The 18135-nt window shown below is 37.8% G+C and overlaps 2 protein-coding genes across 9 annotated transcripts; one reads left to right on the forward strand and one right to left on the reverse strand.

Annotated features, from left to right (window-relative positions):
- Positions 1-488: 488 nt before the first annotated feature.
- Positions 489-8558, reverse strand: LOC111484064. 8 transcript variants are annotated; one of them, XR_002718448.1, is made up of 6 exons: positions 8198-8557; positions 5609-5713; positions 3935-4284; positions 1808-3777; positions 1132-1265; positions 489-539 (listed from the first exon to the last, which is right to left on the reverse strand). XR_002718448.1 is itself a non-coding variant. In XM_023130491.1 (6 exons), exons 4-5 carry the CDS (start codon positions 4279-4281, stop codon positions 1812-1814), a joined length of 2313 nt encoding a protein of 770 aa, XP_022986259.1. In that variant the 5' UTR covers positions 4282-4284; positions 5322-5443; positions 5609-5713; positions 8198-8558; the 3' UTR covers positions 974-1265; positions 1808-1811. The 8 variants fall into 8 exon arrangements, 6 of the variants coding, with proteins under 6 accessions (XP_022986259.1, XP_022986258.1, XP_022986264.1 ...); XR_002718449.1 differs by lacking the exon at positions 489-539 and adding an exon at positions 945-1025; XM_023130491.1 differs by lacking the exon at positions 489-539 and adding an exon at positions 5322-5443 and having other exon boundaries at positions 974-1265; positions 8198-8558.
- A 1351-nt stretch (positions 8559-9909) lies between these two features.
- On the forward strand, positions 9910-18118 carry LOC111484054 (DDT domain-containing protein PTM-like). The gene is made up of 9 exons (XM_023130467.1): positions 9910-11139; positions 12004-12714; positions 12871-14086; positions 14426-14708; positions 14834-14958; positions 15123-15589; positions 15679-15707; positions 16146-16631; positions 16727-18118. The coding sequence occupies exons 1-9, from the start codon at positions 10310-10312 to the stop codon at positions 17620-17622; spliced, it is 5043 nt and encodes a 1680-aa protein (XP_022986235.1). The 5' UTR covers positions 9910-10309; the 3' UTR covers positions 17623-18118.
- The last annotated feature ends 17 nt before the right edge of the window (positions 18119-18135 follow it).

Here is an 18135-nt window from a genome sequence, read left to right on the forward strand (position 1 = left end):
TTCATCAATATGAACAAAGTATAATTGGAAAAATACAAGTGTATTTAGAATGCTCTATTAATTACGATGACAATGAGTATACTAACAATCGAAACTAGGAATCAGAGAACAAGATCGGTGATTAGCACTTGAGATCGTTGTTTGGTGATTGCTGGTTACCTGCCCTCGGTCCTAGTTGTCGATTGTGGGTGGAGGTCAGTGGAGTCGGAAATGGGTGTGTCGATTGTCAATCGGTAGTCCTCGAACCAGTTGATGCCAAAGGTGTCGTTGGTTGTTGGTCTCCAGTCACAAGCTATTGGTTCTTATCTCTGGTTATAATCTCCAATCCTCGGTTTTGGTTGTCAATGACCGAGAATGAGAACCATTGGCCGGCAAATGGTGACTAACAACCACTTAAGCGATCCATTGGCTTCAGTCCTGATTAACAGGCACCAATCCCCAATCGTTGGAGGTGGATGGTGGTCGACAACATTGGTCGATAGACATAAGCAGTTGTCAACGTTTTAGAGGTGTATATGTTAGATATTTTGGTAATCTCCCTGCATTATAAAAGGTTGAGAGAGATTCACAATTACTTCGACTTTTCTCTCGAAGTCATTTAACATTACAGATCTTGCTAAATCACACTTCGAAAAGTAAAAAAGAGGGAAAAAGAATTCCCCGACTTGTTTATAACATCTATGGCGCGAAAATTTGACGACTCTACCTATATTCAACGTAACAAACTCGGAGGCCATTATCATAACAATATCTACAAATATGATCGAGTTTGGATGACTTTTGAAAGTACTAACTTTTTGTGTAAACAATTTTCCCTCTAAAGCAGGACAAGAATGGAACCGCCATCCATTCTTTGACAATTATAGATGAACACAAGGATTTCCCAATTCCCTTCTTCTGAGCGGAGAGGGAGGGGGAGAGAGTAACAAATACTGGAGATGAGATGAGAGTAAAATGCAACATATTGGCTTCATGTCTACAACTCAGTGAGGCCATTCAAACAACCTACTATTTTCATTGGCTTCCTAAAATTATTGTTATCATTGTAGCAAAAATTAGCAAAACATCTAAAAAGGAAACATCAAATGAGAGAGAGAGAGAGAGAGAGAGAGAGAGAGAGAGAGAGACTACCATTTACGACATCTGGTGACTGGTGATTGGTTCCACATATCAGTCAACGGAAGCAAATAAGTAGAGGTAAAAGTATATGGTTCGGCGTAGTCCTTTATACAATGAAACGTTTGGTCCTTCTGTCTTTCACAATCCTATTTAAGAAAAACATCAAACAAGACTTGTATCCAGTTAGTCATATAAACAGGTTGACAGACGCCCCGACTTACAAAACCGACATAACCACCCTAACTCAAACTTATCCGGGTACAAGTCTATTGTCTCCTAAAAATGAAAGTTGTTCAGATTACAAGAAGTTGGTCCATATGAAATGAAGAATCTAAATGTGATGCATAGTTGGACCAGGAAAAAATAAAGTCCAGGATGCATAATATGGATGGATACGGCAGTACGAAAATACAAGAAACAGGACTCTGCAGAAACCAATTCAACCGTGAAAAGGAGTCTTGGCTCCATTGTATAAGTTTATTAGTTGTAGAAATCATACATATCATGTGTTATTATTATTACTATTATTGCTATTATATCCATGAGTGTTTGGTTCAGCTTATATGCACCTCAACTAATCATACATTGCTATTGACTGATGCATTCATGCTTAAATCCAAATACAATCATGAACGTTATTTTATGTAAATAAAGACTTTCAAAGTATACACAAGAAAGTTGTTCTTACAATATCAAACACTCTGCAGTAATTCTTTGCAGGTTGATTTGTTGTGCCCGAGCCCCTTGCATCTGCTGCATTGAAGTTGACGTTTCATCACCTCTGGGGATCCATATCGCTTTGATGTAGGTCGACCAGGTGGACGACGTGTAGGAGGAGGAGTTACAGTAACTGAGGCCTGTAGAGATCTTTTCTGTATGGGCAAGTCGACTTGAGGAACAGGATGCACAGACTCTGAATATGTTAATCTGTAGCTTTCAGTTGTGAAATATCTGGAGCAAAAATCATAAGGGCTACGAACAAGACATTCAAGGACTGCAATTGCATGACTACATGGCAATCCAGTAAGTTGCCACCCCTTACACGTACAATCCCAGTGGTCAACATCAACAACTTCAATTGAGTCACCTCGAACTTCAAATGTGTTACCCGCAGATAGTAGTACTTGAAGGGTATGAGCCTTATGGCCATCCTTTTCCAACTTTTCCTCCATGGATGGGGTTAGCCGCGTCAACCATTGATCAGAATCTGCCCGCCGTGTATAGATCAATTCCATTATCTTAACCCTAATCAAATCAACCATCTGCGTGATGGGCAATTCATGTGCCTCTGATACCCAACTATAGAACATCTCTCCGAAGTTTGATGTCATGTGGTTATACCTAGCACCCTCGAAGAATGCATTTGCCCAATTCTGGGGTTCACTTTGTAGGATCCAATTGTAAGCTTCTAGTGATATGCTTTTAATGCTTTCAACGCACCTCTGAAAATTTTCCGGTTTAGGTGCATAAGCAGCAGCATAGAAGTCCTCAACTATGAGCCGCTTCACCTCATGGGAAAATTGTCCTTTCAAGTCTCTTATAAGTTGTTCAGTCAAGTACCTTAGGCAATAACCATGAAACGAGCCCTTGAATATACTCGCAATTGAAACAGTTAAACCTTTCTGTCTATCTGCTACGAACGTTATAGGACAAGATGTTGACAACGCTGATTTCAATTGTAAGAGAAACCAGCCCCAGTTATCATCACTTTCTGTATCTACTACGGAAAAAGCAACAGGAAAAAAACCATCATCTCCATCTGCAGCTGTTGCAGCCAATAATGTTCCTTGATATTTTGACTTTAAAGGAATGCTGTCGAGGAAAATAAGAGGACGGCAACCCTGTTGGAAACCACCTAATGAAGCATGGAACGAGACAAAGAGACGGTGAAAGCTCGAGTCTTCTTTAGTGTCGCAGGTGGCAAGGCTACCAGGATTCGTATCCATTATTTTTTCACATAAAAAAGGTAACTGATTATATGCTTCTTTATATGAGCCCTGAAGCTGCTCCTTTGCTATTTCTTTCCCACGCCAGGCCTGAAAGTAGTTTAATTGTATTCCATATTCCTGTTTGATGTCATGAACAATATCTTTTGGTTTGTAATTTGGGAAAACTTTTAACTTCTCCCTAACAATACTTGCCACCCAACTCCTTGTAGCCTGGTGACCTGTAGTCGCAACTGCTCCTTCACAAGTATGTGTGGAATTCATCTTCTTAATACATATTAATGGAGTGGTTGATAATCTCGATGCATGAATCCGCCAAGGGCAACATTCAGCCTTGCATTTAACAGTCACTCGATGACTATCATTTTTCTTGTACCTGAATGCAAATTGATGTGCAATGGCATATTTACGAAGTGATTCCCGAAACTCATGAACACTGCTAAATCGTTGACCCACCCCAGTAATGGTATTCTGCCACTGCTGTGCACCTTTGCCATTCTTGTCATCACTTGAACCAAGAAGAGGAAGAATTGGTGTGATGTCACCTGCTATATCAATGTGGGTAACTAAAGGGTTTGTGTCATCCACAACATCGAGTGCACCATCAAGCGGGATATCAGACTCGGTATTATCATCCCCAATACCATGGACGACAGCCAATGGGGTACCATCAACCGGTACCACTGTTTCTGACAAAGTCGTTCTACTTGACCTAGGAAATACAAAATGACAATAGTTTTATGCTTAGCACAAACTCCCGAAGCTGAAACAGTCTCAACACTTTAATTATTAGAAAATGAAAAACAAACAGAAAAACAAACAAAAAAACAAACATTAAAAATAAAAAGCTCAGACATCAAGTAGACTACCTACTGGCAGGCAAATTTGAGATGTTGGGAGCCATAACTTCTTCCATGATTACAAAAATATCAACAGTGGCAGAATCTCCATGAAATTTTAACATGCGCTTTAGATCCTTGTCATTGGAGAGTGAAATGAGAGTCTTCCTGTTGCCAGGGAGAAAGTATTTGATCGACATAGTGTCCATATCACAATTAAACATTTCGGCTACTTCCACCTTGAACTCATTAAACTTCATTTTATCATCCACATCAATAGCATGGGCATCTCCTCCATGGTATAAAAGCGTGCCATCTCTACCAGTCTCAAATTCACCGCCTGATTGACAAATAGCTATAATTTTCTTCTCAGCCATGACCTACTATGCCATTACATAAACTTCAACTTAAGGATGGATTTTTTCAATAGAGGAGAAAAAAGAAAACATTAATCGTGTCAACAAACTACACTAAATAAAATTCAAACTCATGACTTGTCTTGCCTATCCAAGGTTATCAAAGCTCGAATTTTCTAAAACAAAACGGCTCATCAAACATCAAGTGTACTACCTTTCATAATCTAAAATGCTATATTCTGCCTTGTGGAGAAGTTCATTGCTTCTAACTTTTGAAAGCATACTGGGATTCCTTCAACTTCACCAATCAAGTTTTTGGTCTAAGTGACTTACGTAGTATTAGCACAGAAGGTAAACACAAATCACTACAGCATCATTTACTCTCTGTTATTTCATATCAACAGTCCACTTACTAAATAACATAAGTTCAAGTGATATACAAGTATAGAAATGAGGAGTAATATGGTAGAGCTCGAATTACGTACTGACTATTATGACAGGCCCCCTCCCCATAATGCTCAACACAACAAGAGCTACAATTCAGCCAAATGCAAAAGGAAAACCTCCACTCTGACATAAATGACCTTATAGGGCCTCTCTAACGACTTTCGAACAACACATCTAACTAATCAAATCAAACGGGTCCCGCAGAATCACCACATGCAGCCCACCAAATTGCATAATCATATTCCTCAGTCCTCAACTACTGTATCCCTCGGTTCCCCTACCTTCCTTTTTCTCTTATGTGTATGCAATGTGGTGACTTGGGGTCTATCATATGAAGAACTTACTAATTGATAAAACCTAATCTAGAAAAGGAGCAAATCATACACCAGATGTCTTATAGGTCTGTAAGTTTGAATTTGGGTCATCGTCTATTTAATATATAAAATATTCTTCTACAAGTTTCTTGATACCTAATATAGTAAAATATCAAATAAATTTGATGGGTGAAAGAAAGGAAGAACGAAAAAAATAAGTACACCCATCATAGCGGGACAAAATATTAACATAGTAATATTATTTTGTTTATCTACATATTAAAGAGAAAAGTCACACACCGGGGGGGTCCTCCTTTGGAGACCAAAGCAAATACAAACTTTATGACAGATCTCGTATTACAAGGCATGGACACCAAAAGGTTGCGGCAACTTTAAGAACACCACCAACCCACTATCCACAACTAGAGAAACGGGGGAATAGAATTAGGTAAAACAAGGTCTCGTATTTCAAGGCATGGACACTTGAAGGTGTCAACTTCAACAACACAGCCAAGCCACTATCCTCAATCAGAGAAACAGGGGAATAGAGTTAAGGAAAACGGTAGAATAAACAGTTTGGGTCTTACCTTCAGATTTTCTAGGTTGCCAAAGTAAATGCGCGACAATTTTCTTGCCTATGTAAGCTTTCGCTAACAACGAAAATTATCATCAGCCAAAACAGCAGGCAACACCTACATGAAAACAACGGGGGCAATGATTTTCCCGTAAGCAACTCAACCAAGCAAATAGGCAAAGATGGAATAAAATTAGGCAACGCTCTTTACACAAAATGCAGCAACAAACAAGAAGTTGGACTAAAAAAATGTAGCAAGTATTTGGAAGAAGAAAAGAGGATAAATACCCAAAATTCCTTAAGAGTAAACACAATTCTAATGTCACAAAAAGGTGGGAATTTGGCAATGAGTATCGTAATTAAGATCAGAATCTGATTAAAAAAAAAAAAAAAACTATGGTTGATAGAATTCCCAATTTGTATTGTGAAAGATAGGAAGTGTAGAATCATATTTCCCACAGCAAAATCAAAGAGAAAAAATGGCGGGGAACAGAATATGAGACTTGGTTATTTGGGGAGACAAGAAGGAACAAAATGATTTCATACTAAAGCTAACATGCAACAAAAGAAAAATGAGATAACAAAAATCTATGATGAGACAAGCACTTGGTAAAGAGGATGATGTTGCCATTGTAGGCACTATCATCCAACACTTCCAATCTACTTTTAAATCCTCTATCCCTTTTGCATACGACATTGAGCAAGTAATGGGGCATATGGAGTTGAGATTGAATGAGGAAATGAATGGAAAACTAGCCTCCCTTATATGTACCCAACTAATTTGATTGGACTAGATATTTTGATATGAACCAAGAGACATCAATCATACAATATACTTCAATGAAGATGTGAAGAAAATGTTGTCAAAATTATTAAAAGATGTTTCAATTCATGTCAAATTGAAGAAGAATCAAGTTTTATGGTTATAAATTTTGGGTGGATCATAATTTAGAGTTATGATGTTGCATTAATGCATTTTAGGACTTTTTATTTATTACAATTACACAATGGTTAATTATGGCCATAAAGTATGAATGTTACAACTCTTGAAATGCCTAATGGAAGGTCAAGGGTTTTATTTTGGAGGCTATATAAAGCCATGTATGTTATCTTTGTCAGATAGACTTGAAAAATGTAGTAAAAGGAGCATTTGTGCTTTCTTTAGCCAATGGCTAAGTTTCTTTGCAATTCTATGTAGTTTAGAAGCAAGAATGGGATATATGTATTTGTTGGGTTGAATAATGGATTGCATCTCATTAGTAAAAGGCTCAATCCTTATATATAGAAAAGCAAAGGGATGTATATATCCAAACAAAGAAATCCAACAAGGTGACTCTCTATCACCCTATCTTTTCCTGTTATGTTTTGAGGATTTGTCATTGATGCTACAAGAAGCTACAATCAGGAGAACCATTAGCAGAATTTATATGTCTAGACTGGCCTCCCCATCTCTCGCCTTTTTCTTGTGCGGGCGATAGTCTATTTTCCTTCAAGATCTCAGCACCTGAAAGTTTTGCCATAATCTCAATCCTTAAAGAATGTGAAAGAGCATCTGAACAGAGCGTGAACCTTACATAGTATGCATTATTCGTGCTGCCAAATGTTAATGACAATATAAAGACCAGCCTCCAAAGGCTGTTTGGGGTAAAGCTAAAGACTCACCTTGATAAGTATTTGGGGTTTTCAGTTCCTCTCTCAAAGAAAGAATGAGAAAACCTTGAATATATAAAGGAAAGGATATGGAAATCTATCCAAAGTTGGAAAGCGAAACTCTTGAATTGTTTCAAGCTGCCAAGTCAATTCTGTTCTGAATTAACGGAGGCCTTTACAATATTTTGGAGGGAATCCTGGGAACAATCTAGGAAAAATGCATTGGAGAGAGTGGGAAAAGGAGATTTCAAATTCAGGGGTATGGACTGATTCAATAAAGCCTAACTTGCGAAGTTGGTGTGGAGACCAACCCACACCTCTTGGAATCCAAACTACTTCCACAAGATATTGTCGAAATTAAGAAATGACCCATCCTACTTTGGGCGGAGTCTTATTTGGGGACAAAAACTAGCTCTCAAAAGGATGAGGGAAACAGTGTGTTCAGGGAATTATATCGAGTTCCAGGAAAACCGGAGCCTGAGGATTTCGACGTTCAAGTTTATCACCCCTCTAACTGAGAACCATGACTTGCTAGTCTCTGATCAATGGGACAACCAAAAGCTTAAAAAAAACTAACAAATCGTGCATTTATTAAAAGAAAAGAAAAGAAATAATACGAGGCATACAACAGAACAAGTCCCAACAAACGGAATCATCCTAATTCGATGGGACAACCAAAAGATGGAGAACATGTTCCTAACAGATGAGTATAGATCATCAGAAGAATCCCTCTCAGTAAGATTAAATATCAGAATTCATGAACCTGGCACTACTCTTGTAGTGGAAATTACAGTGTAAAGAGAGGCTGCAAGCTCCATACGACATTAAAATACAGTGCATAATCCTCAGAAAACTTTATTACTAACACCAATCAATGGTAGAAGCTTTGAAGACTAAAACATCCAAAACAAAATCAAACTACATATTCATAAAGCTTCACACAACTATTTACCAGTGTTGAAGGTACTTCAGAGCTAAAGCGGTGTGGAAGGCAACGTGTCCACCAGCTAATTTGAAAAATCAAACCTAGATTTCAATGATATCTGAACCAAATGGAACGAAATTCTCAACAAAAAAGGAGTAGAGCTAGTAAGCACAACAGCTTGGGCCGTATGGAACGATTGAATCAACCAAATCCGTGGACAAAACGCATCGGACCCAGAAATCAAAAGTGAATCTTTGCTTACATTTAGAAGATCGAGAGTTCGAATGCCAGGCGATTGTTGGACATTGAGAACACTAACCGCTAATAACCCCAAATGAACCCGAATCCGCTCCAAGAATTTCTAGGTTTTTTTTTTTTTTTTTTTTTTTTTTTTTTTTTTTTTTTTTTTTTTTTTTTTTTTTTTTTTTTTTTTTTTTTTTTTTTTTTTTTTTTTTTTTTTTTTTTTTTTTTTTTTTTTGAGAGAGAATTTTTTCTAGGTTAAAAACAAATTATCTGCGGCAAATTCAGTTACTAATACGTATTTAGCAAATAAATGATATAATATTGAGTCCATGTTTTTTTTAAAGCAAGATTTTTAGTCAAAATTTTGCAATTTTCAATAAAGAAAAAATAGAATTTAACTTAAAATTTGCTTTCCTTAGTTCAATTTAACTCTTCAAAATTCCACTTCCACACTCCAGTTTTTATGAATAAAAATATCATTTTTATATTCCACCAATTGTTTTTTTTTTCTTTTGCTAAATTATTAAAAATGCAAAATAAAACATTTCAATTTCACCATTTATTTATTTATTTATATACATAACAATTTAAATTGTCACTTTATTCCATTCTAATTAATTTTATTGCATAAAGAAGGATGAGGGTAGACGGAATTGAAAAACCTTATTTTCGAGCCGATGGTGTAACGATTCAGATCCACCGCTAGTTCTCTTTGGGCTTTCCCTTATAAATGGTGGTTTGTTCTCCTTCCCCTACCAAACGCATTTTAAAGCTCGAGGGGAAGCTCGAAAGGAAAAACCCAAAGAGAACCATATCTGCTAGTAGTGGATTTTGGGCGTTATAGATGGGGTGAGGTTGCCCAATCAATAAAGTTTTAACTTGCAATTCGAACCAAATTTTTTATTTAAAAAAATCTAACTAAACCCACTAAAAAAAATCATCCTCAACCTAACCTTACATTTTGGGTTCGGAATTTTTTGTTATTTAGGTTATCGAGCTACATAAATACTATCATATTTAAAAAATGCTTTAGATTTTAAAATAATTAAAAAAATATTTTTTAACGTTCAATAAGCTTATTTAGTTCAAAAAGAAAAGGAAAGAAATGGAATATGGAAATAATCGAGTTTAGATAAATAATTTTTGTGAAATAATTACTAATTTTAAATAGAAATAAATTTTTGAAAATTTAGAATATTACTATTAGTCCATATCTATGAAATAAATTACTAATGATTTAAAAAAAAAAAAAGAAGGGGAATATTTATTAATTATTATTATTATTATTATTTTTCGGAAAGTTTAATTTATTATTATTATTATTATTTTTGGGAAAGTTTATAGATACTTTTGAAATAAAATTCAGTTATTTGGTAAAATATAGGGAGAATTAAAATTAATATTTTTTTCTATATTTGATGTAATTTTGAATTTCATAATTCCAAGTGAGTGCGGGCGAGTCACGACTCGTTCAGGCGAGATAAGCAGGGTGGATGCCTAATTAAATCTTTTGGGTGGGTCTCCTTACCGCCCCCTCTCTCTTCTCTCGAGAGGTCCCAGAGCCATTACCAATGGCGGTTATGAAACCCTAGTACCAACATTGTTCTATCGTTTGCTCTCAAGCCATCAGTTTATCTAATGCATTATTTCTTGTTTTCCGAAACGTAAGGATTGAAAATCTGAATTTACTCCTCGAACCTTGGAACTTCTCGAATCTGCAAAGCCCACTTATCGTTCGTTCGTCGAATGTGAGTTTGTTCAGTTTTTTGCAGGTCTTTCTTAATTCTTCCTGGATTTGAATGACTCTCCAATGCAATATTCCTGTTGGAGACAGTTTTTGAAACCCTAGATATTTCTGGATTTAGGTTTCGATTTTTGTTTTTGTTGAATACTTCAATGGAACCTACGGTAGTAAGATCGAGGGGTCGACCGAGGAAAAGGAGAAACAATGACCTTCAAGACGGTAATGATGATGCAAATTCGGCTCTTGAATCGTGCAAGCGGACTCTTGTATCGCGCCCCGTGGCCTTAGTGGGACGATATCTGCTGAAAGAGTTCAAGGGCAGTGGAAAGTTTCTTGGAAAAGTAGTATATTACGAGGAAGGACTATACAGAGTAGTCTACGAGGATGGCGACAGTGAGGATTTAGAGAGTGGGGAAATTCGGGGGTTGCTAATTGGCGATCCTTATTTTGACAATGGGTTGAGTAAGAGAAAGAAGCGTTTGGATGACTTAGCAGTTAGGTTTAATGCGAAGAGGACAAAGGTGACGGGGAAGAACATGACGAAAACCACTGAAAAATTGAATTCTGTTGCATCTGCACCGAGCAAGTTAAGGTGTGAGCATATAATTGAAAATGATGCTGGAGAAGTAGAAGCTGTCGTCGATTCTTCCAGTGATTCACTCCAGTCCGTTCGGGACTGGGATTGTGAATTTGAAGATGAAAATCTGCTTATCCCAGCACCAGAGTTTCCGCCATCCTCTGGAACCATTGGGGTCCAAGAAGAGCACGTTTCACATCTTTTATCAGTCTATGGTTTCCTACGCTCATTTAGTTCTCGCTTATTCCTGTTTCCATTCAGTTTGGATGATTTTGTGGGATCACTTAATTGTGATGTAGCTAACACATTGTTGGACTCCATTCATGTTGCTCTGATGCGTGCCTTACGCCGGCATCTGGAAGGTCTTTCTTCAGATGGCTTAGAAATCGCGTCCAAATGCTTAAGGTGCTTTCTAATTCTGGTTTGCTTATCTTTTCTTCCCGAAGGATATTAATCCAGAACATTTTGGTTCATCAAAATATTTTTTTCTACTTAGACAGCTGATATTTGAAATTCTAATTTGAAACTCCTCTAATTTATGATGAATGTAGGTCTCTCTTCACAGACAACATGTTACGAAATCCTTCGGTCTCCATGTTGTAAATATATACATGCACATCAGTCTCTTATTTGATAGTCTATTTGTCACGGACTTGATTTGAATGAATGTCGGGGGTGGGATGTACTGTGATGGATTCTGCTATATTCTCAATTTTTTGTTATACTCTGTTCGACTATGTGTATATTTTTTTATGGGTGCTAACAAACAAAGAAAACATTTCGTTACCTTTTTTGTGGGTTTGAATATAATACCACCCCATATATATACTTGGTCAGACAATATTAGATGTTTGAAAAACTGACTCAATATCCTATATGACCACAATGGTTTAACCATTTAGCTTTGCCTCCTTCACGTATTGTCTCAAACATCAAGGAGGCAAAGTTAAATAGTTAAACCATCGTGGTCATAGAGGATATTGAATATCAAGTTTTTGAACATCTAATCTTGTCTAACCAATTTTCGTTAACATTAGTTTAAGCCTTGGACACCTATGGCCATTACGTATTGAGTTTATGAATAAAGGCAACACATTGTGCATGCTGAAAACTTTATGTACAGCTCAACTTAGATTTTTTTTTTAATTGTGGGTTTGGGGAAGTGTCAGATTTATTTTAGAAATATGATGCGTGCAACAAGTGGAGATGATTTATATTAAGTTCTAATGGTGTGAATATTCTAAATCATTTTACAACGGTTTTCTGCAGGCACTTTAATTGGAACTTACTAGATTCTCTTACTTGGCCTGTTTATTTGGTCCAATATCTAATTGTTATGGGACATGCAAAAGGGCTGGAATGGAATGGATTTTACAAGCATGCTTTAGGCAATGAATATTACTCCATTCCTGCTGGTCGAAAGCTTATGGTTCTACAAATTCTTTGTGATGAAATATTGGTGTCTGGAGAGCTTAGAGCAGAAATTGACACGCGTGAGGTATCCGAAGTTGGACTGGATTATGATGCTGGAGCTACATGTCTGTCTGAAAATGGGCCTAGGAGGGTTCATCCCAGATACCCCAAAACTTCTGCTTGCAAGGATGGGAAAGCTATGGAGATTATTGTAGAGAATAATGAGGCGAAGTCTTATACAGACCAAAATTTTTTGGGTTTAAAAGGTGGTACTAATGGTGACTTGGATGCCACTGCTGTTGATGCGAACAGAAACAGTGATGAGTGTCGACTCTGTGAGATGGATGGGAGTTTGCTATGTTGTGATGGGTGCCCATCAGCATACCATTTGAGATGTATAGGCATGGTGAAGATACTTATACCTCAAGGGCCATGGTATTGTCCCGAATGCAGTATAGATAAGAGAGAAACAACTATAACAAAGGGATCATCACTCAGAGGAGCAGAAGTTTTTGGCACTGATCCACATGGGCACATTTTCTTGGGTAGTTGCAACCACTTGGTGGTGTATGTTACAACATTTTTATTTAGGCTTCTTTTAAGCTCTATGCATCGGACCCTTATGGCTTTTTCATGCTTTGCTTTGCTCGTCTTAATTTCGATTTTATGCTATTTAATTTTTTTGTCAGATTTTCCCTGACCTTTATATATTGATAATTGCAGGCTCAAGACTTCTATCAACTCTGAACCATGTCTCAAATATTATAATCAAAATGACATTCTAAATGTACTTCATGTTCTTTGTTCTTCCTCCCAATATATTGCTACATACTATGGCATCTGTAAGGCCATTATGCAATATTGGGACATCCCAGAAAATCTCCTAATTCTTCCTGAAACAAGTGGAATTGATATACTTCCTGCAAATCTGAGGAAAGATGCCAGCTTCTATGCTGGATCACGTTCTTCTGGTGAAGAAGAACATAAGGAGCTTGATGTGGTTGAGAATGGAAAAAACTTGGCTACATGCAAAAGTGAAGAAGGCACCTTGCACGTGGAAATTTCAAGGAACCCGCTTGCAATTCCAACTAATTATGGAACAATGTCAGCTGAGTATGTAGGAAAAAACGTGCTAAGAAATGGCATTAATGTGGACTCTCTTTCTTCTAATTGTTCAATTAGCAGGCCAGAGAATTCAACTGACTTAGCTTGCCTAGATATGGTTGGTATTTCCAGCACAACAGGCATTTCAAGTACTTCAGCAAACAAAATTTTTAGTCATACTGGGAGTGCCAATGCCTCAATTTCATTGAATCTGTCTCATCAAAGCCAAAATGGTCTTTTGGGTCACGGAAGTGTGAAGGGTGATGTCAAGTCGGCTATTAGTTATGTTTATATGGGCTCCCAATATAAGCCTCAGGCATATGTGAATCACTATGTCCACGGTGAATTTGCTGCATTAGCTGCTCATAAACTGGATGTTCTGTCATCAGAAGAAACTCGGGTTTTTGGAACTCAGGCATCTGATAGTAAGAGAAATAGTTCTGCTTCTTCACATGCTTTATTGCAAGCAAAGGCATTTTCATTAACAGCCTCACGCTTCTTCTTGCCGATACTTGACAAGAAGCTTGTGGAGGTACCAAGGGAGAGGTGCGGTTGGTGTCTGTCATGCAGAGCCTCTGTCTTAAGCAAGAAATGTTTGTTGAATCATGCTTCATTGACTGCTACCAGAAGTGCTATGAAAATCCTTTCTAGCCTCTGCCTTGGGAAGAATGGAGAAGGAAATCTATCTTGCATAGCAGTGTACATCCTGTATATGGAGGAAAGTTTAAGGGGTCTTGTTGGTGGTCCATTCTCGTATGCAAGTTATAGAAAAAAATGGCGTCATCAATTAGAATCAGCTTCAAGTTGCAGTTTAATCAAATTTCTCTTGCTTGAAGTAAGTTCTGATGTTTCTTAGCCTATTGTTCTCTTAGTAGTTTAATTATTTTCATCTTTTATTGGGTGTGATGCCCCACTGCAAGATGTGTACTTGGGTGGGAGAGAGTCAACATGCCTTTTAATTAGAGAGATAGAGAGTGGTATGTTTTTTCATCCAGCATTTTTCTTTGTTTGAACATTAGTTTTCTTATTTTTTTATTTTGCTGGAGGAGGGTGACATTGCACTTTCCTCGTACATATCGGTCTGCCCACTGACCCATGTGCTATTGATGAATTTTACAAAAATCTGAAATATATTATTCTTTTTCCTTATTGATGGACTCAAATCAATCTGCAGCTTGAAGAAAACATTCCCAGTATTGCTCTTTCTGGTAACTGGTTTAAGCCGGTAGATGATTGGTTTTTAGAAACTTCTAAGATTCAAAATGTTCCGAGTACTGTTGGTTCAACAGTTCGCAAACGTGGACCTGGGAGGAGAGGTAGTAAACAGTCTGTATCTGAAGTTCCTTCTCATGATCGTCGTGATGCCAATTTTTTATGGTTTCGAGGAGGGCTATCAAAACTCATATTCCAGAGAGCAGCATTGCCTCGATTTGTTGTTGCTAAAGCAGCTCGCCAAGGTAATGAATAACAACTTCATTTTTCATTAATGTATATGAGACCAGTAGATCCTTTTGCTTGCTCAAGTCTATATGAAAAAATGTGAGGCCGGTAAATTTTTTACTTTTTTTTTTTTATCCATTAGGTGGCTCAAAGAAGATTTCTAGTATATATTACACTGATGGTTCCAAGATTCCTAGAAGGAGCAGACAGCTTGTGTGGAGAGCTGCTGTTGAAGCGAGTAAGAATGTATCACAACTTGCTCTTCAGGTTAGTTATCGTTACCCATTTTCTAATCAAATGTTCTTGTTTTGCATTTTCATATTTTAATTGTATAGACTTGATAATTTTAAAATTTGTGTTCCTTAATCTTTTCCGTAAGGAATAAAAGAAGTTTATACTAACTAACTCTTGGAAATTTGAATTTGTATTAGGTGAGGATCCTGGACTTTCATTTGAGATGGAATGATCTAGTTCGTCCGGAACAAACCCCTCAGGACATGAAAGGTCAAGATATTGAAGCTTCTGTCTTCCGAAATGCTAGTATTAGTGACAAGAGAGTTGTGGAAAATAAGATTACGTATGGAGTTGCATTTGGGAGTCAAAAACATCTTCCTTCTCGTGTTATGAAGAACGTCATTGAAATAGAACAGAAGCAAGATGGAAGAGTTGCATATTGGTTTTCGGAAAATTGCATCCCTTTATACCTGGTCAAAGAGCACGGGGAAGGTTCTTTTCAAGTTAATTTGTCATCACCCGAGGTATACCAAAATCTTCGATACCAATCACGAAGAAGGGTGGTGAAATCCTACCAGAGAGAGATATTTTTCTATCTCACATGTAGACGAGACAATATGGGCTTGTTATCATGTTCATCGTGTCAAATGGAAGTTCTTATTAGGTAAAGTATATACACCTCTACTGAATTTAATATTAGAACCTGTACCGACTTGCTTTATAGTTGACAAATTTTTCCTTGTAAATCTGCAGGAATGCAGTGAACTGCAGCTCTTGCCGAGGTATCATCTACTTTCCTGGATGATTTTTCTCTTAAGTTATAATTGACATCTATTTGATCATGGGTAATGCCAAAATACCACCAAAATCTGTTAGAATGTTCATTTTAAGTTATGAATTAGTGGCTTCATTAAGGTTAAATTTATATCGACAGCTCCAAATTGGGTTTACTTGGTTCCAGTAATTTTCTAATTTTATCTCTTTCCTTGATCAGGCTATTGCCACGTAAATTGTACCGATAGTTTTTGCTAGTTTCATTCCAACTTGTCCCGATAGTTTTTGCTAGTTTCATTCCAACTTGTCCCGATAGTTTTTGCTAGTTTCATTCCAACTTGTCCCGATAGTTTTTGCTAGTTTCATTCCAACTTGTTCCGATAGTTTTTGCTTGCTCGAAATACAAATAAATCTAGAGCTAATATACTTATTATTACCTTGATCAGGCTATTGCCACGTCAATTGTACCGTGAGATTAACAATTTCTGCCACCAAGGATGTTGCATGCCCAATCACATGCAAGCTGTGTTGCCATCTCAAATCTCTTAATCATAGTGGAAACAGTACTGAATCACCAACCAGTCCATTACCCTTGCAAGGCATAGAACATCGGAGTTCGTCAACTGCATGCAAGAGTGTAAGGCCTAAAGGCTCCAATCAGCCATCAGCCACTTCACACAAGCTGGACACTCTATCTGCGAAGAAACAAGCTACTCCTGTATCTAGTTCGGCTCTTCGGAGCCGGCTGAGGAATTCTTCCTGGGGTATTATATGGAAGAAGAAGAGCGGTGAAGACACGGGTGCTGATTTCAGGCACAATTATCTTCTTTTAAAGGGCGGCCAGGAATTGCATCATGTGGAACCCGTATGCCACTTATGTAGCAAGCCTTATAGGTCCGATTTAATGTACATCTGCTGCGAGACTTGTAGAAGTAAGTTTTCTTTTTATGATTTGGTGCCTTGCCATCGTTTGACCCCTCTAAATAAAATTGTCTCATTTCCTCATATATTTTGCGGATACTTTCAGATTGGTACCACGCAGAAGCTGTTGCACTTGATGAATCAAAAATCTTTGATGTGGTGGGCTACAAGTGTTGTAGGTGTCGTCGGATTAAATCACCCGATTGTCCTTACATGTATTTGAAACCTGAGAAACAAGAGGCGGGCAAGAAAACACGTGCAAAGTTGTCGAAGCAGGAAAATTCAGGAGTGGTCTGTGATGATTTGACCATTTTTAAGAAGCTTGAGACGAGTAGTTCTTTGTTGACCGAGGAAGAAGATCCTTCCATTTTCTCTCTTTCAAGAGTTGATCTAATTACTGAACCCAATTCTGGATTAGATGACTGGAACCCAGGAGCATCTGGACAGCCAGCACCACAAAAGCTACCTGTTAGGAGGCAGGCAAAACAGGAAGATGATGTCGATGGTTTTTCCGAGAGTTCTTTACCCCATTTTCTACCGCATGACGCACTCTTGAAGCCAATAGAGAAATTTTCAACCTTCTCGAAATGGGACAATGCTGCTCATGGTCCGGACGAGGCGGCAGCGTTGGACTTGGACAGTCTTAATTTTGAGGACATGGATTTTGAACCTCAGACCTACTTCTCTTTTACAGAATTACTAGCACCCAACGGTGGTGCAGAGTTTGGAGGAATAGATCCATCTCGAGATGCCTCAGCAGTTATGGGCAATTCCTTTTCAATTGTAGATCCTGATATCCTCAATCACGGTTCTAATGAGAAACAAGAACCCATGGTACCTATACCTACTGTGAACTGTCAAATCTGTACAAATTCAGACCCGGTCCCCAATCTCCTTTGCCAAGTATGTGGACTACAAATACACGGTCATTGTTCGCCCTGGGACAATGCATTGACTATTGAGGAGAAATGGTCTTGTGGCCGTTGCCGGGAGTGGCAGTAACTAGTTCGTCATCTTTAGAGTTTTTTGTGTTGTTTTGTCGCTTCTGGTTCTGGGGTTCCATCGGGCAAGTAGCTGCCAATCGAACAAGCTATCTAACAACAAAGAAGCAATGCTTGTAAATCAACGTAAATACTTAGGACCTATTCTTGTTGAGCCAGACTGTTGAAGATTCTCCAGTACGCTGGCTGCCATGCCGAGGCTGTTCATGGAAGTTTTGTGTTGACAGATGACGGTTACATGGCTTGACGTTGAGCTTTAACATTCTCTACCAGTTCTATGTCCCATTTTTCAAATTTCCCATGTCTTTTAGTTATCTAACCAATTTTCTTCCTCGGCTAATTTTTTTGGAATACCTGAATCAGCTTATTATTTATCTGGTGAGATAAGCACGATTTTATGTGCTTTATCTGATTGAATTGCCTGTACAAATTGTGATGGCCGACCGCTGTCACTTTCAAATTCAAGGATTGCTAATGCCAAAAGCTTTCATTCTTAAGTGCAGCCTCTATTCAA

Source organism: Cucurbita maxima, unplaced genomic scaffold (genome assembly GCF_002738345.1).
Source record: "Cucurbita maxima cultivar Rimu unplaced genomic scaffold, Cmax_1.0 Cma_Scf00009, whole genome shotgun sequence".
In the NCBI taxonomy this organism is placed as follows: domain Eukaryota; kingdom Viridiplantae; phylum Streptophyta; class Magnoliopsida; order Cucurbitales; family Cucurbitaceae; genus Cucurbita; species Cucurbita maxima.

Excerpts from the sequence above, each read along its gene's own strand:
- LOC111484064 (XM_023130492.1), bottom strand. The coding sequence starts at position 4,281 with ATGGCTGAGAAGAAAATTATAGCTATTTGTCAATCAGGCGGTGAATTT. Across the intron at positions 3,778-3,934 it reads TCAAATTTGCCTGCCAGTAG|GTCAAGTAGAACGACTTTGT; the intron begins GTAGTCTACTTG and ends TGTATTTCCTAG.
- LOC111484054 (XM_023130467.1), top strand. The coding sequence starts at position 10,310 with ATGGAACCTACGGTAGTAAGATCGAGGGGTCGACCGAGGAAAAGGAGA. Across the intron at positions 14,709-14,833 it reads TGCTAAAGCAGCTCGCCAAG|GTGGCTCAAAGAAGATTTCT; the intron begins GTAATGAATAAC and ends TTTATCCATTAG. Across the intron at positions 16,632-16,726 it reads CTGCTGCGAGACTTGTAGAA|ATTGGTACCACGCAGAAGCT; the intron begins GTAAGTTTTCTT and ends GGATACTTTCAG.